At 35.8% G+C, this 20,307-nt stretch overlaps 1 protein-coding gene across 1 annotated transcript in view; it reads left to right on the top strand.

The window, feature by feature from the left end:
- CNTN5 (contactin 5) overlaps window positions 1-20,016 on the top strand; it is a 615,891-nt gene extending 595,875 nt beyond the window's left edge. The window contains exons 20-24 of the mRNA XM_026034957.1: window positions 3,950-4,059; window positions 12,655-12,841; window positions 13,239-13,351; window positions 14,763-14,931; window positions 17,531-20,016. Coding sequence (XP_025890742.1) covers window positions 3,950-4,059; window positions 12,655-12,841; window positions 13,239-13,351; window positions 14,763-14,931; window positions 17,531-17,634 — 683 coding nt within the window. The 3' untranslated portion in view covers window positions 17,635-20,016. The remainder of the gene's footprint in view (window positions 1-3,949; window positions 4,060-12,654; window positions 12,842-13,238; window positions 13,352-14,762; window positions 14,932-17,530) is intronic.
- The last annotated feature ends 291 nt before the right edge of the window (window positions 20,017-20,307 follow it).

Here is a 20,307-nt window from a genome sequence, read left to right on the forward strand (position 1 = left end):
CTGCTAGAGCAGAGGGGTTGGACTAGATGATCTCTAGAGGTCCTTTCCAACCTCAACCACTCTATGATTCTGTGATTCTGTGAATATTATAGGGAMATCCCCTCCTCATGTTATGTGGATAACTCCAGCTACCATGCCACTTTTTACCAAGATATCGTTTATATTCATGAAAACAACTACGTGGCTCGGCACTTTAATTGAATTAAATCTGAATTTTATATCCAGTTTCCGAACACTCCCCAAGGTGAGGGAAGTTTATAGATAATCAAAGTCTTTACGAGAATCAGGCAGCTCTTTTCCCATACTGTGAGTTTACAACACTATGTTATGTCATAATCAGGTCATCCCACAGAGAAGAGAGAGCCACAGGAAGCAGTATATGGGGAGAGAGCACAAAAGAGAGTTATCACTGGAATGGCCTTCAGAAGCCCTACCTGACTGAWAAGGGCACATTTATAGGCACCTCCAGGCAGTCCACTTGCCAGGACCTGAACCTCTTTAGAAAACCAGATTTTATAATCCTTGTACCAGTTTCCTTTCTGAAGATATATTTTTGCCTGTCTAGACAAAATTCTGGAGGCTGTCTTATACTTTAGACAGATATAATAGTGCARATACAGTGAGGTCCCCAAGTAGAGGTCATGTCAACCTGTCCGTGTTTGAGGGGCAGAGCTGAGCATGGTGTGTCTTGTATTTCCTTAGAGATGAAAATAKTTTGCTGAAGTTTCTGAATCAGTTCCTAAGATAATTTCTGCATCTATTTCAAGCAGGGGAGCAAACTGTTTCATCTTCTTTGTGTTTAGGATGAAAATAGGTGCTTATACAAGAGGGAATCTTCCTCATGATTTCCTTACTGTGATACACCATTTGTGAGTTTTTCCATAGAAAAGAATTATTTCAGTTATTACTCTTTGCTGAAGTCTTAACATATTAATATRTGGAACTGCCTGGAATATTAAGGTAATTACCTAATAAGGCTGAAGTTCTTTGCTTCTAATGCAAACTCAGATTTGGAGTTAGAGAAGCGTGTAAAAAATTCACTTTTGAGCCAAAATTGAAAGCAAATGGATATTAAGTTATTGGACAACAGGACATCAGGACATCAGGACATTCATCCTGATGAAGCTGCTTTCCACTGGAGATTTAAAACACCATTCAGTGACCACGAATTGGTCCATGACTTGCTTTTATGTTAGATGACATGGCTATCTTTAATAATGAATATCTGAGAAAAGCAGACAAGTTTATGGCAGTAAATGCAATATTGGGAATGCAATGAAAGCTAATACCTAACACTACTTTCTCTTATCTGGCAGTATCAAAATTCAGGATTCCCTCTCTGAATGACAGATTAGTGCAATTAATGTAATTCCTTTCTTGCTGTGTTGTAGCCAGTCCTGATTGTTGCAGATTAAATAYGTTTCCTTAAAGTGTGATTTTGGCATATGAAAAAGATTGCTTTGTGAATGTTTCACACATCCTTCTGAAAATGTATGCTGTATCTTTAAGCTGATCAGGGACTATTAAAGGAATCTTTTTTATTTTTTTTCTTTTTTCTCTGATCAGTATGACCTCAGGTAGATATCAATATATTTAAGATAATGCTAATATATTAATAAAGGAATATGATTATGATACCAGCAACCATTATAGAAAAAACTAATGAACCTGTCAAATTTATCATCACTTCTAGACACACAGAATAAAGCATGACATTGTACTGAGCTATGGACCAGAAATTATATGAGCCTCATCCTATCAGAATCAATAAAAAATGCCATTTTATCCCCATAAACTTTCAGAGTCTTAATGTACCTTATTCCTAAAAATATCATTTCTATTCTTTTGCTGAATACTTATCAGTGAAATTGCAGTGAATAATTGCAGAATATATAAGAAATGCATTTGTTTCACATTAAAAAAGAGACAACTATTCCATTTGTTGAAAACAATTTATTAAAAAAAAMCAGAAAATATTCTTTGTTTCTGTTCTGAGCAATATATAAATGACCTCTAGTGAATGCTATGAAGAGGAAATGATTTCTGCATTTATAGAAAGTGTAAAGGCCGCCAACCAACATTTTGTGTGTACATCAGAAATTATTTATCCTACAGCAATCTTTTCTGACAACAAGGTAATTGCTTCAATATTACAAAAACTAGAAAATAGCTTTTGCTGCACAAATCTTAGTAGTACATAAAATGGAAAGCAGATTATACCTATGGAACAGAAAATCATATTATGAGGAATGTATTTCTTTGTAGCACCATTCTTTTATTATTGAATTCAGAAGATTTTTTCATGTACTTCTGGAGAATATTTTTTCTTATTTGTTACCTGAAAAGATRTATTCTGTACTATGTATATATTCCATACTTATTAGTAATACAGGGAATGAACGACTACCATTTTGCTTCACATCAGAAATGCTCCTTTTCTTTAGAAGTAAATAAAAAAGAAGATCAAAAAGAGCAACAAACATTGAAAACTCAACATCAAAAAGAATGAAAAATATCTACAAGCAATGTCAGAAAAAAAGTATAGGGCCCTAGTGCCAGAGCAATCCTTGCAATATGATTGTTACATAAGGATTCTCCTGTTCTGTAATCCTGTTAAATGAGTTTCTCCCCACAAAAAAAAAAAAAAAAAAAAAAAAAAAATTTAAAGCCCTTTGATGTGCCTCCCTATATGATAAGATCCATGACCTCTTTCTGCCTGTCATGAACATTATGAGCAGATCAACACATTACAAATGTAATGAGGAGTATTAGGCCAAAGAAGAAACTGTAGGCTCAGTGGGCTCCACATAGCAGAGATATGTGGAGTTACTGATTTGCTGAGCAAATAAACTAAGGCAGGACAGCGGCAAAGCGAGGCTGCTGCTTGCTTTGTGGTCTCATCTGTGTCACAGGCTCCTTGAACAAATTTATAGCAATATTCAGGCAATAAAGCAGAAGGTACTTCCTTAATTCATATCTCAGCATAATTTCCTWACATTTTTGAACGTTCTTCCTTCCCAATGCACTAAATTGCCTTACAGATCTGGGATATGTGGTGGACCTGCAGCCTGTCCTGGCAGTTCCATGTCTGTGTTTATCTGGAAAACTTTCTGGACCCTGGAAGGATGTGGAGTCAGGTGTGAGGGCAGGGAGGAACTGTAGCAGCTGCCAGCCTCTGGAGAATCAGGAGACCAGGAAAAAAAAAAACAAAGCACTATAAAGAGCATCCTGTTGGAAACAGAGATTTAGGACTACTGATAACAGCACAGCTGTTAGTATGATACCTAATATAGATGTAAATTCCTTCTCTCGAACAGTATGCTTCCCATACCTAAAAAGATAAATGTTCCAACAGCAGAGAGAAGATTGCATGTSCCAGATACTTGTTCCTATTGCTTCAAGGTTTGTTCACCGAGAGCATAACAACATTGTCCTCAAAGTTTTTCTACTTAACATTTCACTACGACTCTGGGTATTGCTTCTTATTTGGTATAATCTTATTTGGTATAAAAGTGACTGAGCACCCTAGCTAGGTACAGTTCATTTGAGTGGTTTGAGGTGATAAAAAAGCCCTAAAAAGAATGAATGTTCCCTTTCCTTTTGATATTAAACTGATTCAGAGTTATGAAAATGGGAGGGGGCAGGGGAATCATTTATAAATATTAAGGATTTTCAAAAACAGATCATGGGGGACACAGACAAGGGATTCTGTCATAGTTTGTTGGGCCTGTCATCAGTGATAAGATACAGATGTAGCATGACACAAAGAAATACAATAATAATAATCTTTTCATCTTGCTCAGTTTTTCATGTTCCCCATAAGTGTCACATCTTCTTGTGAGTATTACAGTAGAATAAAGGAAGTAAATGACAGTTTCAGATGGAGCGTTTTTGATAAATACAGGTTGTTTCAGTGGAGGCTTATTGTCTCAATTTTTTTTTAATACAGAACCCACCGCTGCTCCCGTTGATGTCAAAGCCACGAGTTTGTCTGTATCAGAGATTCTTGTTGCATGGAAACATATTAAAGAAAGTCTAGGAAGACCACAGGGATTTGAGGTATGAACATGGAATATCATAATGAGAAATCTTGTTACTTTTGCAAATGCTGCACTCTGCTAACATACAGCATCATGAAGCTTGAACAGAAATAATGCACATTTTAGCATACACACAGCTAGCTGGAGAAGGATGGTTGCARCTGCAGCACTGACACATCTTCTTCTATTTATTTGTGCTTTAAAATCATTCAACACTAGTTCTTATAATGTCTCTTTGACACTTCAAAAAGAGTTGAAAGAACTGCAAGCGACCCAGCATGCCTCTTTTACAGGCTGAGGAAGATTAGGTATTGACTGCTTCCAGCTCTAAGTGACCAGTTCAAACTTGTTATTTACTGAGAGATATCAACCTGCAGAGATAAAACAGCCCCAGCCTCCATGTGCTGTCATCCAGCAGTGGCCTGGGGACATCTGCTGGGCACATCATAGAAGTCAGATGTGAGAGGGTGACTGTGGCCAAATGAAGCTCCTCTTCCTTGCCCTAGTTCTAATGGACCTTCCCATGCTTTGGGTACAGCAGTTGTAGTTCTGCATTCACTTTGCAATCCATAGATCCAGAGGAGGTGAGATATAGGACTAAACACAACTGAACTTGTGATTTAGTGTGTTGGCCTGTCATGATGTCTTAATATCATGGAGAGTCCAACGAGAGATTGATCTGGGCATACAGGTTAAATGGCCTCCTTTAGGGTGGGAAATTCCTTCCTGTTTCTCTGGAATTACTATGAAAGAGGATTAAAAAAAAAAGATTTGAGCTAAATGTCTCAAGCCAAATATAATGAAGCCAGGATTAAGTCATATTAAAGCAATTATTAATATTATTAAAAACAAAAACAAAGTGTCTGGGCTTTTCCCAAAATGTGCTAATATAGGTTACTATTATTGATAGCTTTCTAAACTCAACTTCTGTGGTGTTTATTTTTATTTTAGAGCTTAAGGAAAATTACRTTCACTTCCAGAAAGTCCTAAAAGGACTTTCATCAAGGAAAAGGCTAGGGGCTATATTTTTTTACACCCTTCACATTCTCTTATTATTAATCATAGAATCATAGAATGCTTGGCTGTACTTGCAAAAATCGAATGTTAATTCTTAATAAATTCACATTATCATTTTTTATCTTTTTTAATGGAATGTTAACAAGCCCACACTTAAACTCAGCGTTCTTTAAAAGCATCCTAGAACTATTATATTTAGCATTCCCTAAGATTTTCTTTAGAGCAGGGTTATAGCTCAATTGAAATCACACAACTGCAGCATCCTTGCCTTTACTGCATTTAATAATTGTCAAACTACGTAGAGTTAGCGCCAAGATGGCACTGCCTATACCATACTATGAAATTCAGAGAAAGACTGTTGGTCTATAGATTAACCTCTATAGTTCAATTTTAATCGTCCTGTAGGCTACCTTTAAATCTTGTGATACCTTAGCACACAGTGGCATCCCACAGCAGCACTTGTGGACCAGATCTGGCCACTTGCTGCCATCATTGATGGCCTTTGGGAAGAAATGATGGTGCATGGACAAGGGAGAGCACTTTTATCACACAGAGTAGTCAATTAGCCATAAAAACCACATATTTATCTTTTTATTAATTTATTTTTTACCTCATCTGCTCTAGCTCCTTCGTATTTGGACAGTTTTGTACTGCTCCTCAGTGGAGTCCTGTCAGTCCATGAGCACAATCTGTCCCCTCAGGTCTTTTGATTGTCCTAGTTTCTTTCCTAGGTTTTCCCTGGTCTGTTTCTCCACGCCAAATTCAGCAAACCATTCCTCAGTTCTCTCTCAGTGTGTATTAGCCACACTTTTGCTCTACATTAAATGTGTTTTTATCCCGTTGCACATGGCTTGTTTCATCCAGCAAAGGTGATATCTAATGGCTTTCCCTTTAGAACAGCTATATATTAAGAGAACAAGATTACATCCAATAGCGATGATATTCACCCTGCAAGTGTTATCCCTCTCCATTCTGAAGCGTTCCACTTGTTACTAAGCTTTGTTTTCAATTTCCAAGCCAGTCTTTTATCCTCTGAAATAACTTGTTCACTGCACCCTGTCTTTTTCACTTCAGAAAGATGACTTTTTTGTTACTCTCCTTCAGGTATCTTGATGTCTCTTAAACGATGCCTACTACTTTCACTATTATCCTCATTCCATCAATCACATTGATACTCAAAATGTTCTATTTCTCTTGTATCCTTTTAAAATGAAAAAATAGATTTTCTCTCTCAAATGCAAATGATTTCTGTAGAAATGTATTTTAATATAATGTGAATGTGTTCTGTATTTACCTGCTTATCAGATAATATCTCCCTTAGCTCTATAGGTGTACCCTTGTAAAAGATAACTGTGAGCGGTAGTTCAGTGGACTCTGTTTTCATATCACAGAGCCCTCCTGCCTTGGAAAGTGTTCAGACCTCTGGTGTGTAGCATGCTCTAATCCTCAACAGAAACACTCAGTTGCTCTACTTCTCTCATGGATGTCTGAAAGATGAATTTGGCAATTGTTATTGACACAGCAGTGGATAAATCCTATCCCCTAAAAAAAAAAATTAACAAAATATGGGTCAGCTTTTTGCTTTCCATCATGATTCATTTTCTTTAGCTTCTATGCACATTAATTCAATTTACAAAATAATTTTGAAAATGTTATTGTGATTAGTATACTGAAAAAAATAGCCTGCAGTGCTCCCTTAATACACAGTGAATAAATAATGTACAAAAATTCATTCACTTAGAAAAATTTATAATAATTTATCTTTTAATTTTTTTTCTTATCATGGGTAAGYGTGGGAATTGTGAACCACATGTAGAACACTTCTTTCAAAACGCACGTTGTTGACATCTGTGCATAATAATCTGCCTGGCAAAATATCAGTCAACCAATAAAAATTCAAGTCTCAACCTGTATTCTGCCTGTGGTCACTATAGCAGTGACAGCCACTTACACAGTCTTCACATTTCCTAGAATTTTAGCAAAAAAAAAAAAAAAAAAAAAAAAAAAAAAAAAAGAGCTTAGCTTTTTTTTTTCTTTACCATTTGAGTGTTTGTGCTCTAATCAACAAAAGTGACAGAATATTTACTACATGTGGACAAGTTAGCAGTGACCCAGTTTCAGTTCCAACCCTGTTTGCGCTTTGTACTTGTCCAATTTCACATTGTCAACTCTGAAAGGCAATGTTAACTGCTATGTGACACAAGTTTTGTGCAAGACTTGCTGGACTCATTTGCATCTTCCAAAGCACATACTATTCCTGATTTCAGTACAGATTTGTCAGCTGTTCACCTGACCTTACTAAATAGATGCCAGCTACACTTTGATGAGATAGAAGTAACCTGTAAACCTTGTCAGATTGGCAGAAAAATATAGTGTGTGGCTAACACTTGTTTTTAGAATCTGTAACCAGAAGGCTATAAAATCTATTTCAGCCTTTGTCAATATTTTCATTGTTCCTCACTTCTAGTAGGAAAGGAAAGAATTCCTGGTCTGATATTTCTGATTCTGATTTTCCCTGCTCATTTCCRGAAAACCAAGACTAATGCTTGGTTTAGATAACCAAGTATTGTATCTATTGTATAGATAACAAAATTGAAATCTTTGTCTCTGGAATTCCCTCAAGAGACAAAAACTTTACTTATTTACTTAAGGATTGCTGGGCATGTTTTAAACCCTATTCTATATTTTTAAAGATAAATATTTGACAATGAGTTTTTGTACCTTAAATATGCTTCATCTGTTTTTACATCAGAACAKAAAGTTATGTCTACATGGCAATGAAATGCTGTTAATTTAGTGGAGCATATCCTATAGCAGTTTAGAAAGAATATGTGAATATCTCCACCTAAGGTTGGAAAAGCATGACAAAAAGTAATGAGTGTCTCACTAGCCTGAGAAGCAATTTACTAGACTTTTCCTTTGCAGTGAATAATTTTCCCAAACATGAAAACAAAAATAGAATATTCATAAATATAAGGCCTTTTTAACCTGTAAAGCTATTCATATGCAGATTCAAAATCCTGAAGACTCTAAACATTTCCTACRGTGTAAGACTCAGGTCATTTGCTTTCCAAATGCTAATGGTGCTAATGGATCAGGCTGTAAATCTCTCATGAGGGCCTCAAGAGAACCATGTGCTTTGTATAGTCTGTGTCATCTGTATCACTATAACTTTATTAGTTCTCTATTACCTAAAAGCAGAAGCTTAACTAATTATTAAATAGGAAATATGACTAGATCCTTGATGATATTCCTCAAGGTCAAGATATGATATCTATCTTTCTCCTATCTCTATATAGGAGTATAAGGAAAAGCAAGTACCTGAGAAAAGAGAAGGTAGGAAGCTACTTTAGATAAGACCCCCCAAACCAAAATGTACTGAACAGTGTTTCAGTGCTTTCCTTCCTGTTTCCAGTCAGCAATTTTTTTGGTGAGGGTGAAAGACTGGGACTGATTGACCTTTCTCAGAAACCTCTGATTCTAAAGGGCAGTCCCACCACTGCACTGAAGCACTGCAAAAAAACACAGACAGGTGAATTTTGCATCTTGCTTGTGGATGGCAAGAGTCTTGTTTTCTGAATGGTGTACATGTATGTTGTCTGCTTTCAGTGTTACCTCATTCTCACTAGAATGAACAGCATAGATGGGACCTCAGCTGAATCCATGAGGGACAGACCTGCAGTGAAACACCACACTCACTAGGGCACATTGGAGAAGAGTATATCTTTTTACTTCCTTGAGTAAATCAGCACATGGAACAAGCCTCCAGATCTTCAATTTAAGAAGTCTCATAGGCTTCTCTTCTTAGAAGACTCTCAGAAGTAACAGTGTTGCTACAATCCCAACTCATTTAACCTCTTGTCTCAAGTGCTTCATTCTGCCATTGCTGTTTTGCTGGTGCTAACATTTGCATGACTGGGCAATGCAACAGTTCAAAGAGATGATAACTCCCAAACGAACCCAGAAAAAGAGAATGACTCATTTCTGGCCAGTTCACATTCACAAGAATGCTAGTATCACTGCAAAGGAGGAGACAGGACTATGCAACCAGCTGTGGGAAAGAGCAGAACCACAGCTSATCTGCCTACTCAAGTCCACCAGGAAGCATTACTACCTACTGAATCAAAGACTGTGCAAAACATGCAATGTCTGGTGTTGTCACCTGGAATCATGTGATTAAATGATAATACCTTTTCTTTTCCCTTTTTTTTTTTTAAATAAATAAAATGAAACCCACAAGTTCCAGACTCAGGATGAATACAGGTTTTCTGAGAATGATAATTTAAACAAGTTTTCTGGAGTATTTTTAATTTTTCAGCTCACCATATTTTTTTTTCTCCCACAGCACTTTCTGTAGTCAGAAATCATTCTTCAGAAGAATTATTTCTTAATGTTTCACAAGAATGATTCTTGATCAGAATCATTCTTTCTGTTCATTTTCAGTTACGTCAATACTGTTGAAGCTGGTAAATTCTCCATCAGAGAGCCCTGGAAGGTTTGTGTGTTTTAATCCAAGAAACACTTAGATTCATCTTATCTAGTTTAGGCACTTACCTAGTATGCCTAATTCAGAGCTTCAATTCTCTATGGTCAACTAAAGATCCAGTGAGTTTAGAGGGAAGAACCTGCAATTAGATCGGACCAGTTTATGCCAAAGGGCTATTATGCACATACTAGAAACCATTTGGGAAAGAAAGAGATCTAATACTATTCAAGAATCCTTTAATCCTAAGATTAAAGTGGTCTATAACTTTATGAGGTACAAAAATTCGAGGTAGAAGCATTTTTTTGACATGATGGTCTGCTTTGAAGAAATCCTTACTTCAAGATCAAAACCAAGCAAAAAGCTACAAGTAAATGTTCCTGTATCTCCTCTAGTCAGTTGTCATTACTTTCTTTTCAGAACAAATGTATAATTAACAAAAAAAAAAAAAAAAAGGTAAATGGGGTAAATCTATTCTGAGTAGTGCAAATTAAGGCTACAGAAGATAAGATTAAATAAAAATGCACCTATGAGTCTAGATATTTAAACTCCCTGTGGTAGGAAACATATCCAGCACTTTTAAAATATCAGCAATGTCATCATCTGTTCAAATTGAAGTAAGAAGCTCCCCCAACACTAATGATTATTAGTCAATAAGCCTTTAACTTCTTTTTTTCTTTTCATAACCCCGTTTTCTTCTAGTTCATTTTGCTATCAACGGATGTGCTTGTGCATGAAGAGCCTGAGTGAAAAGCCTATTTTGAGATCAAAGTCCAAACTTACCTGGCAAAAAATTTAAGGGGAATTTTAAAAGAAGGGACCAAACATTTAAGGCTTTGAAGTACTGGGGAAGCTGGAATAGAATCAATGCCAAATTGTATTTCATGCCTTTGCTGCTTAATACAGTATATTCAATCCCCTAGGAATACCCCTTTGCCACAGAGAATGTCTGTGTTGAGTGGTGCAGCAACAATGCTAGGGAACATGCCATGGTTATTTTTGAAGAGGTAATATATGCAAAATATAATTAGTCTTTGCATTGATGATGCCACTTAAGCAGTACTGGAGAGTATTTCTAAACAAATGAAAAAAATCAAAAGGGCTGTGTTATACTTCTAACTTTTCTGCCATGGTCATGGGTTTTACTATCTATGTATTTCTAATATCAACAATTCAGGAATGTTGTAGGAAATCATATTTTCACTTTTTATTTATATTAAAATAAAAAAGTGAAAAAGCTGGAGCTTTTGAGGTTGTGGAGCTCCCTATAGTTTACCTTCTGGCTTTCCCATATCCACTTTTTCACAACTTCAGTTGCATTTCTACCCCTAGTACTGTCACCTTGTGTAACTTTAGACAAGTCACTCTTCCTTTTCTACTATTTCTGTGTCAGATCTTCATCACTTTTGAATAATTAGACTGCAGAGTCTCCAGGACATGCACTCACTAGCCATTCATGCAGTGCTAATATTCCATGGCTCTTATCAATATGGTTTCAAGGCTGTATGGTTGTATTACAAGAAAAACGAAGGAATCTGACTGACCAGCAGACAATAAGGCTCAGTCCTACTGTGTGAAAAAATGGTTGCTGATTCTTTTAACCATTGCAAGAAAGGTGTAAATACTAAAGAGAAAAACAGTACAGATCAAGCAAAATACTTCAGCAAACCATACCTATTAGTGCAGCTAGAGTTGCTACATGAGCTGGTAATTCTAAAAAGCAGAATTTGACATGAGATAATTAAAAGGCACAAAAAAAGCCATATGTACATTAATTTTACAATTAAAGAGGTAGACTTGCAGCATAATTTTCTAATTTTAAAATGTTTTTTGCACAGATTGATATGCTTTCCATCAAAATTAAGAAAGCAAATTTACTCAAATATAAATATGGCATCAAATTTTTACTGTTGCAGTCAAGTCTTTTTAGATTATTTTGTTTAAAGTGACAATCCTGGTGCAATGGTAAAAGGTCTGCACTGTACTCTCTGGTCTTATTTTCCAACGAATCAGTTGGGTTTTTTGGTTCACCGTTTTCTGGGATGCATTCTCAGGAGTGCTGCATTGCCCATGACCTTTCTCTCAGAGGATAAGTTATCCATATATAATATGAATAACTTGTTATGAAATAACCAGCTTCACAGAAAAGGTCAAAATATGGGATAAGTGCAAGTACGTCTCAACATGAATACTGGTAAGCTAAATGCAGGTCTTCAAATGACACATTAGTGACAATTCCTGTTAAGGAAAAAATGTGCCCAGTGAGAATTTCCTGACTTGTATAGGTGACCTAAATACATTAGCAGGAGGCTGTACTGTTTTTTCAATCACATCCTGAAAACACCTAGTCCCTGAGGGACCAGGAGAAAAGAAGCTAGCTCACTTCTTGGGATTATGATAAACTCAGTGTAGATTCCAGAAACCATGGCCTAAGATCCACCAAAGGTCATTTAGGCTTAGAAAAGGAAGGGCCAAAGCATGTTGTCAAAATTAGATTTGAGCGATCTTATTTGTATCTGAGTAAATAAAACTGAATTTACTTCCTTATTTTTTTTTCCCCTTGGATAAGATTAGTTCTGTCTATTTCTAAATTTCTTTAGGTGTTTTGTCATTTCCTATTCATTACACTGATAAGAAATCCTGTTCCTCTGTCTTACATAAGGGCACAGGAAGGGAATATTGCTCACACCATTTCTTAAATGATTCAGTCAGTCTTTCAGGATGAAGGGCAGATGTTTCTGATGACCTGCAAGAGGCTGAGCTCTCCTTGGATATTCTCTGAAATGCTTTTGACTTTCTGTCAGTGTTCATCCTCTGTTCGGTCTTGCTAGTCACAACGTTCCATGACAATACAGAAGTATTTCAACATACTTTAGGTAGTTCAGAAATAATCTGAATCTCACCTTTTAGGAGAGTGAGTATTGTTGACTCTGAGGTTAGATTACAGCTCCCACCTGTTTAGAAGCACGTAGTTGCCAGACAACAAGAAGGACTGTTAGAGGAAAAAAAAATTGAAAACAACAACAACAAAAGATAAAAAGTAAAAAGTAAAGCATAAGTTACCTAAATACCCAAATTCCTGCATTAATCCTTCATGTACCCACTTGTTGGCAGGTTGGTTACTGGAAGGACATGGAGCAGGAAGAAGCAGCAGAAAAAGTCAAAACTGAGGGAAATGAATCATCCATCCTCCTGACAGGACTGGAAGGAAACACATTATATCACCTAACTGTGAGGGCGTACAATGCTGCAGGATATGGACCACCGAGCAGTGCAGTGCATGCAGCAACCAAGAAGTCTCGTAAGTGACCTCAGTGCTTTTGCTCAAAGCGAGAAGCTAGGGAGCAACGTCTGCCCTCTTGGATTTCCCTTTAATGCAAGTGTAAAATAATCTGGTTTCAGGTATAGATTTGACTTTATGTTCATTACAAAAGTTAACTTCCTAGAAAACAAAGCTGAGGATTTTTGACAGAGAAAAGAGATGATAAAAAAAATATAAATTCATAAGCTCCTATAGTATCTATTAAAATGACAAGTCTGGTGCAAAAAAATACCTTAAGAAACTCCAGGTAGATAAGGGAGTTTCCTAAAGTAACCAGCTGTAAATGTAATAAAGATTGAAATATTTTTGTTTCTATTTTTAAAAGGCAATCAATAAGTTTTATTTATATATGTGTTGGTATTTCTTTATTCTTCAGCTCCCAGCCAAGCACCAGGCAACATTATGTGGATACAAGATGGGTCTCATGTGTCTCTTGGATGGGAGCCAGTCAGACCTCTAGCTAATGAATCTGATGTAATGGGATACAAGGTCAGTGCTTCCCCTTCCTTGCTCGCCTTCCTCCCTTCCAAGCAGTTATACTTCTTTCTTGTTTGCTTTTTTTGTTGTTGTTGTTGGTTTTTTTGTTTGTTTTTTGTTTTTTGTTTCTTGCCTTTTTTTCCGGCTAACTAAAGTATGTTATGCAGATTTTCTTCTATCAGGAAAAAAAAACAATAAAAAGTAAGAAAAACAACTGAAAAGAGCAAAATGTCTCACTAATTTCTCTGTTGTGATATCAACTACTAATCATAAACTGAGTTACTCCAAGGGGATCACTTTACGTCTGATCTRGAGTAGCTTTTCATAAGACAGTGAAATTCCTACTAACACTTCAATTTAACTGTGTTTGCAGTAGGATTTAGAGAAATGCAGAAGAATGTGTCRTCTTAAATGCCACTAAAATTAATATTTTTATGGAGCAGAAAAACAAATACTTAGGTTTGTTTTGTGATTATGCTGGTGATATTAAGTGCCTGTAACATCTGGCATTTAAAGTTTTGAAGTTTTAAAGAGTAAAATCCAGATAAACTCCTAAATAACACGTCATAAAAAGAAAGAGAATTTACTGCAGTCCTTTATATCAAAATAGACTGATTTCCATTATCTTAATGAATATTGACCTTTTTATGTTAAAGCGTAGATGTAATTTTTCCTACAGACTACATTCTGTTATTCCCCCTGATACAAAAAGGAGCATTACCAAGAAAGTATAGAAGTTGATAAAATAAAAAGTAGAAGTTGATTCAGGTAAACCAGAAACGGCTTTAACCTTTATCAAAATAGTTGAGATTCAGAAAAAGTTCAGTTGACTACTTTAAATTTTTACAACGCTCTGACCTTTTCAGTTTTGTCTGGGAACAAAGAGTCTTCTGCAGAAGCACCAAAAAGACAGCAATGAATGCTATTCCATTCCTCCTACTTGGAATAAGCAATTTCTGAGTTTCACAGCAGGTACAGAGGTAGATCTGAACTACTCTCAAGTGACTTAGTTGGCTAAGGTAAAGCCAGTAATGATTTTATTTAAGGCATTTTCTTTACTTTTGAAGCTGGATTCTTGAACCAAAAKAATGAATATCCTCATGAATTTGAGGACATCAATTTAAAACCCAGAGACATTTATGAAGAAAGTTTGTTGCTTGAAAAGCCATACCTACACCTGGAGAGGGCAAATCCTGCATCTTTTGCTCTTTTTTTATATCCATTAGTTGTTAATATACTTTGCTGCTAATATATTGATTTTTTTTTCAGGGTGGGGGGAAATAAAAGCACATAACTTGAAATTGAACTTCACAGCCATTGAAAGTGAAAGCCTGAAACAGTTACTCTTTCAATGGCTGTGTTACCTACACAAAAATTCTGGTATAATGCTTGAATGATTTTTAATCTCCTTTACTGACCACAGGTGTTATTTAGGCAAGAAGGCCAGAGCAACAGCCAAGTTATAGAAACACAAAAAACTTCTGCTGTGGTACTCCTTCCTGATGTTGGTGTCTATATTATTGAGGTGTGTGCAGTCAGCGAAGGAGGAGACGGGACTGCTAGTCCTCAAATCAGAGTTCCATCTTTTTCAGGTAAGGTTCCCTGTATATTTGGGAGAATGGTAATTATAGCCATGCTAATGAAGAATTAACACCTTTACATTGCACTTGGAAAGAGAAATGTTCTCACAACTGTGTAGCTATTTGCTAAAATCATTAATCAGAATCTTTTGTTATGCTAATGTTTTATAGAAGAAAATGATCTCACAACAGGATAATGGATACATATTTGCTAAATCATAGTACTCTCAAGGGCTAGTCTCATGGAGAACTTAAATTTGATGTCACAGGCATACAAATCTATGGGTTTCTCAGTCACTGCTGATATGATTACAATGCACAAAGCCTTTAGCCATAACATATTCTGGAAATATTTCATATTGGTAATGAGACAAACAAAGAATGACAAAAGTAAAGCAGAATATAGAAAACTGTATTGAAATACTCTTAAACAAAAGTAAAACAGAGGTGCTGATATCACAGCAAGCACAGTAAGCATGTCTTATCAGCACTATAAGACATCAGAAGTACAGAGGCTCTACCCCCAGCTGTCTACATTGACTTTCTACAAAATCAGGTTCATGATTTCATTTTCCATATTCATGTATTATTACTCTTCCTCCGGAGGAGGAAAAAGAAACAAATTTAGTTCATAATATATATGTTAAATAACTTTTTCCTCACATTTAAGATATTATTACCCCAACGATAACCTGACATTTTACAGCATTTTCAGCCCCTAATTATGGTCATTGAAAATATAGATACCTAGTGCCATTTGAGATGCTCAAGAGTAGGAGAGACATCCATGGGGGCTGATAAACAAGACAGCATTAATAAAAGACCTGTGCGTGTCTAGGGTATCATCTGGAAGCCTGAAGGGATACTCCAGGGTATCCTACTTTCTGTTAGATGTCCATGCCTATTCAACATAATTTCACTGTAATTGTCTACATATAAACTTGGTGTCTCACATACCACTATAGATAGCTGAAATGTAATCTATACAGACAGTGCAGCCTAGACAGCACTGCAGCTGTCCATCCAGGGGATAGAATTCAAATATTTAGACACATATACCTAGGGGCATCTGAAATGCCCTAAGATATTCAAAATGTTTGAGCAGAAGTGACAGTCATGATGTAGGAGTTACATCCTGGAGACCCATATAATTCTGGACCATCATCAGGAGGTATAACATCTAACACAGCTAAAATAACACTGCATGTATGCATTTAGTTCTGAATCCTGTTATATATGCCAACAGTAGAATAGGGAATGGAACAGTAGAATAAGATGAGTACCTGTACAGGTTCTATTGATTAACTAAAGCAGATATTCCTTGTTTACAGGACTTTGACATATACTTTGACATATCCTATGTTCACACAAGGGAAAAAACACATAAAAACTTTAATTTAGGGACTCAATTCAGTTGCCTAAATAAAGGCTTTCAGTGCCATGAGTGTCCTGTTATATCCGAGCTATCTCCAGTTACTGTCCACAGACATACTATAGRTCTTGGACCTATACACACATGGCAGGCGTCTGTGATAGCTCAGATACTGATTGCATCACAGATGGAATTAATTAAAATAGGATCATGTTCACTTGTTTTGTCACAGTTTATAATGTATTATTACAGTATTCAAGTGCTATCCTGAAGTATTTCATACTTACTAGTTAACTACAATCTGTTGAGTGAATTCAAGGTTAATATCTTAACAGATAGGAAAGGAAGAATTAATGGGAAGAACAACCACCAAATATTTTAGGTATCCTTTCTTACATGCCATAGTCAGGTCTCATTGTCTTTTGCCTACCTAAGTGAGGTATCTGATTTCTAAATTTCTGCTAAGCACTATGACTTACTTTAAAATTCCACTAAACATTGTTTTTCAGTCTGTAAGGAATGCTACACAACAGGCCTAGACCCTAACCAATTCTAAGTCACAAAATCTTTTTTTTTTTCCTTTTACCTGATGTATTTTTGATTAGGCTATGAACATGACTGTGGTATAACAACACAAGATGTTCAAAAATGACAAAGAAATACAGTCCCATCCAGCTCTCTTCCCTGATATGTTATCACTCCCAGCCATAGTACATTTCTTTTAGTTGCAGTAGCATGGGTGGGGTTTTTTGTTTGTTTGTTTGTTTGTTTGTTCCCAGGAACTGTGCCTTGGCTCAACCAAATGACTGAGTTAGAAGGAAAAAATATTTTCTCCTCTGGACAAAATTCATGATCAAGGGCTACTTTTCATGCCTTGTTCCAGGAAGAAAATTCTTGATCTTAACTCAGGATGCTTTCTGCAGCCTAACTCTTTGACACTTAAAACATAAAACTCACATGCCTACTGGAATTTCCTATTCATTTGTATACAGTTATAGACTGATATTTATCTATAACCTGACAGAGCATTTGAGGTTTTTGTAGCTGTCATCATAAAATCCATAACTTCCTCATCCCTGTGTAGGGAACCTAATTTGGTATWACAGGTCTCACAAGATAATGCTATGCCTAAAAAGTAGCTTTTTGCTAAACATTATAGAACAAAAACTGTTGTTAACTGAATGTACTAAGAATTGTTTGCATTGTTTGCTCTTTAATTTCTTTGCTTTTTATTTTCAGGAGGAAAAGTAACGAGTGCTCAATCCACTTTACATTCTTTCTCTACTTCCTCATCCTCTATAACATTGCTTTTGGCACTGATGGTTCCTTCAGCCTCCTGGTGAAGACTGCAAATCTTGTTATTGTTGTTTGTTTGCTTTAGCTTGATGACACCCAGGGATGGAGTTTTATGTCTGTGGAAAAACTGGCAACCCAAGCTAATGCTCAAAGACCCATAGAAATACCTGTGGGGCATTTGGAGAAGTGCTGGGGACATGGCCAATAGTTCATCAGGTTTTTCTTTTCTTCAGTTATTTTTTTAAAGTCCTCTGAGGAGGGGACACTTTCTGGCCCCAAAATATGCAGATTGTATGTAATAAACTTTTGTAAGCAAACATAATTTCTGTCAAATGTACTTTACTTTTTTAATACATTTAATTTGGTGACGCCTGTCATGTATCATTGGGTGTTTAAACAATGGTGTCTATTACTGTACATCTGTTTGTTTTGGGAAAAAAATCTTGAAAAAAAAGAGAAAAAAGTTTAATCTAGCTTTGTCTATTGCTTTTGTTACATCAAAAAGAGAATAGGAAAGAAAAATATACTACAGATATATAGCCCACTGCAAAAGTACAGAGAATTTGTTTTAAAAAAGTATCAATACATATTAAATTAGCAAAAGATTGTCAATACCATATTAGGCAGCATAGTCAAAAAGTGAGAAAATGAGCAGAAATGAGCAGAAAAGAAGCCATTTGTTTTATTGCAAGATAGCCTCAAAATGATTAAACACAAACCTAAATGGAAACAAGTGCTCTTGTTTTTCATCAAATACCCTGTGAGTTAATGTAAGAGGAATCAAATATTTATTCTGAACAGCAAGTACAAAGTATATTCATAATCAAATGTCCACTGGGCATTTAGGCATATATTCAAGCTGCTATGTGGACAAATAAAATAATGCAAGCAAACAAACTTACTTTTTCCGACTTCTTTTCAGTCATAACCTTTTTTTTTTTTTGCCCTCTTGGTTCACTTTTTAGTACTTTCCATATTTGGTAATTAAGCTAAAGTATGTGTGAAACCATATTACAAAGAGAACATCAGTTTTTAAAGGAATGTAGCCATTCACACATAAAGACTCCAGTAGGATATGTTTAGAGAATGATGTCTCCAAAAAACACTTGGATAAGTACTACTGAGCATCACTCCAGTTATTTAGTTAACTGGTCCTGTTTCTAATTCACTGAGTAGAGATTATTCTTGCAGGGACTGTGAGCTATCTTCTTTAATCCCCATTCTTCTCTGCAGTACCCAAACTTTTTCCACTCAATAAACAATTTGGACAACTTTTCTACATTTAAATTGGAATGATCCCCAGTGTAAATGGTGTGCGTGTTTGTGCAGTATGATGTGTGTGGTGTCGTGAGGGAGGAGGGTATTTAACTACCATCCATCTAGGGATTGTGCCTAGGGTGAACATTCCCTTGTTTGGGAAAAATCAAGTGTGTGATGCTAATACAGTTCAACGGGCATGTCCTAATAGCCTAGTTTTCTAGCTGTCCATCCCTCTAATAGATTTGATGCAGATCTGTTTCAGTTCATGGGTTCTGTGAAAAAAATGTTATTATTTTGTTAGCTTCACAGTACATTCCACCTGTGCCCTTTCTTAGCACCTTTAAATTAATAGCCAAGAAAGTATGATGCAGATCATGTGCTTGGTAGATAAAGTTGACTGATGACTGTGCTTGGTAGATAAAGTTGACTGATGATTAAATTATTTTTGTCTTTTGAGTATTGTGCCAGTATGGAATTTTTCAGAGATTATTCTGCTCCTTATTACACACTAATAGTATTGAATCAAATCCAGAAAAGCTGTTTTAAATGTAATAAGTCGTCATATTTTAAGAAATCAAAGGCAAGATGGCTAGCTGAGCAGAGACTTTTGTGTAGCTACAGACAGAAGACCTYCTGTATTTCTGCTTCCAGAATAGCAGTTTGATCAGAGGAAGGGAGGTGAAATGAACCTTGTTGGTAAAGCAAACTCAGAAATAGCTACATGCTGTGGTGTGCAAAACAGCAACATTTCCATTGTGCAGAGAACTTGCATTGCAGACCATTATTTTTCAGAAGATTAAAGTCAACAAAAATAATGAACCAAAAAGCAAAATGGCTATTTTATAAATCAGCTAAGCATAATTCTTTCTATTTTTTATACAGTTGCTTGCCAATGCAGTTCACTTCAGAGTATTCAGAAAGGTTACAATCACAGCTCTTGTAAACTCTGTAAACTCTGGTTAAACAGCTTTGTGAATATTAAAAGCAGTTTTACTTTGTAAGATTAATAAAACTCTGATAAAGAGATAGAGCTGCATCCTGTTATAATGCAACCTGTAGTATCAAGATATACATAAAAATAAAAATCCTGAACATACCATCAGATAATGTAGTTGTATTGCAGGGACAAAAAGGGGTATGTTTTATATTCAACATGAACAGAATATGTATTTTGCATCTTAAATATATTAATAAACATGTTTTAAATGTTTAAGTACCTATGTATTACATATTTGTTACTTTGTAGAAGATGTTTCCTTATCATGACATTTTACATTTTTTTTAGCTGCATTGGAGAGCTCTTCTTTTTCTTTTCATGTAAAACAATGTAATAGTGCAGTCTAGCATCACTGAGGAGGCTGTATTTTTGTATATGTCACAAGATTTGCTTGGGAAAAAATAGTTAGAAGGAAAGTTTGTTTGAAAACCAAAAGAAAGATACTGTCATGGCCCATATCAAA

Source organism: Nothoprocta perdicaria, unplaced genomic scaffold (assembly GCF_003342845.1).
Source record: "Nothoprocta perdicaria isolate Ctin4 unplaced genomic scaffold, notPer1 scaffold_153, whole genome shotgun sequence".
Taxonomy (NCBI): Eukaryota; Metazoa; Chordata; class Aves; order Tinamiformes; family Tinamidae; genus Nothoprocta; species Nothoprocta perdicaria.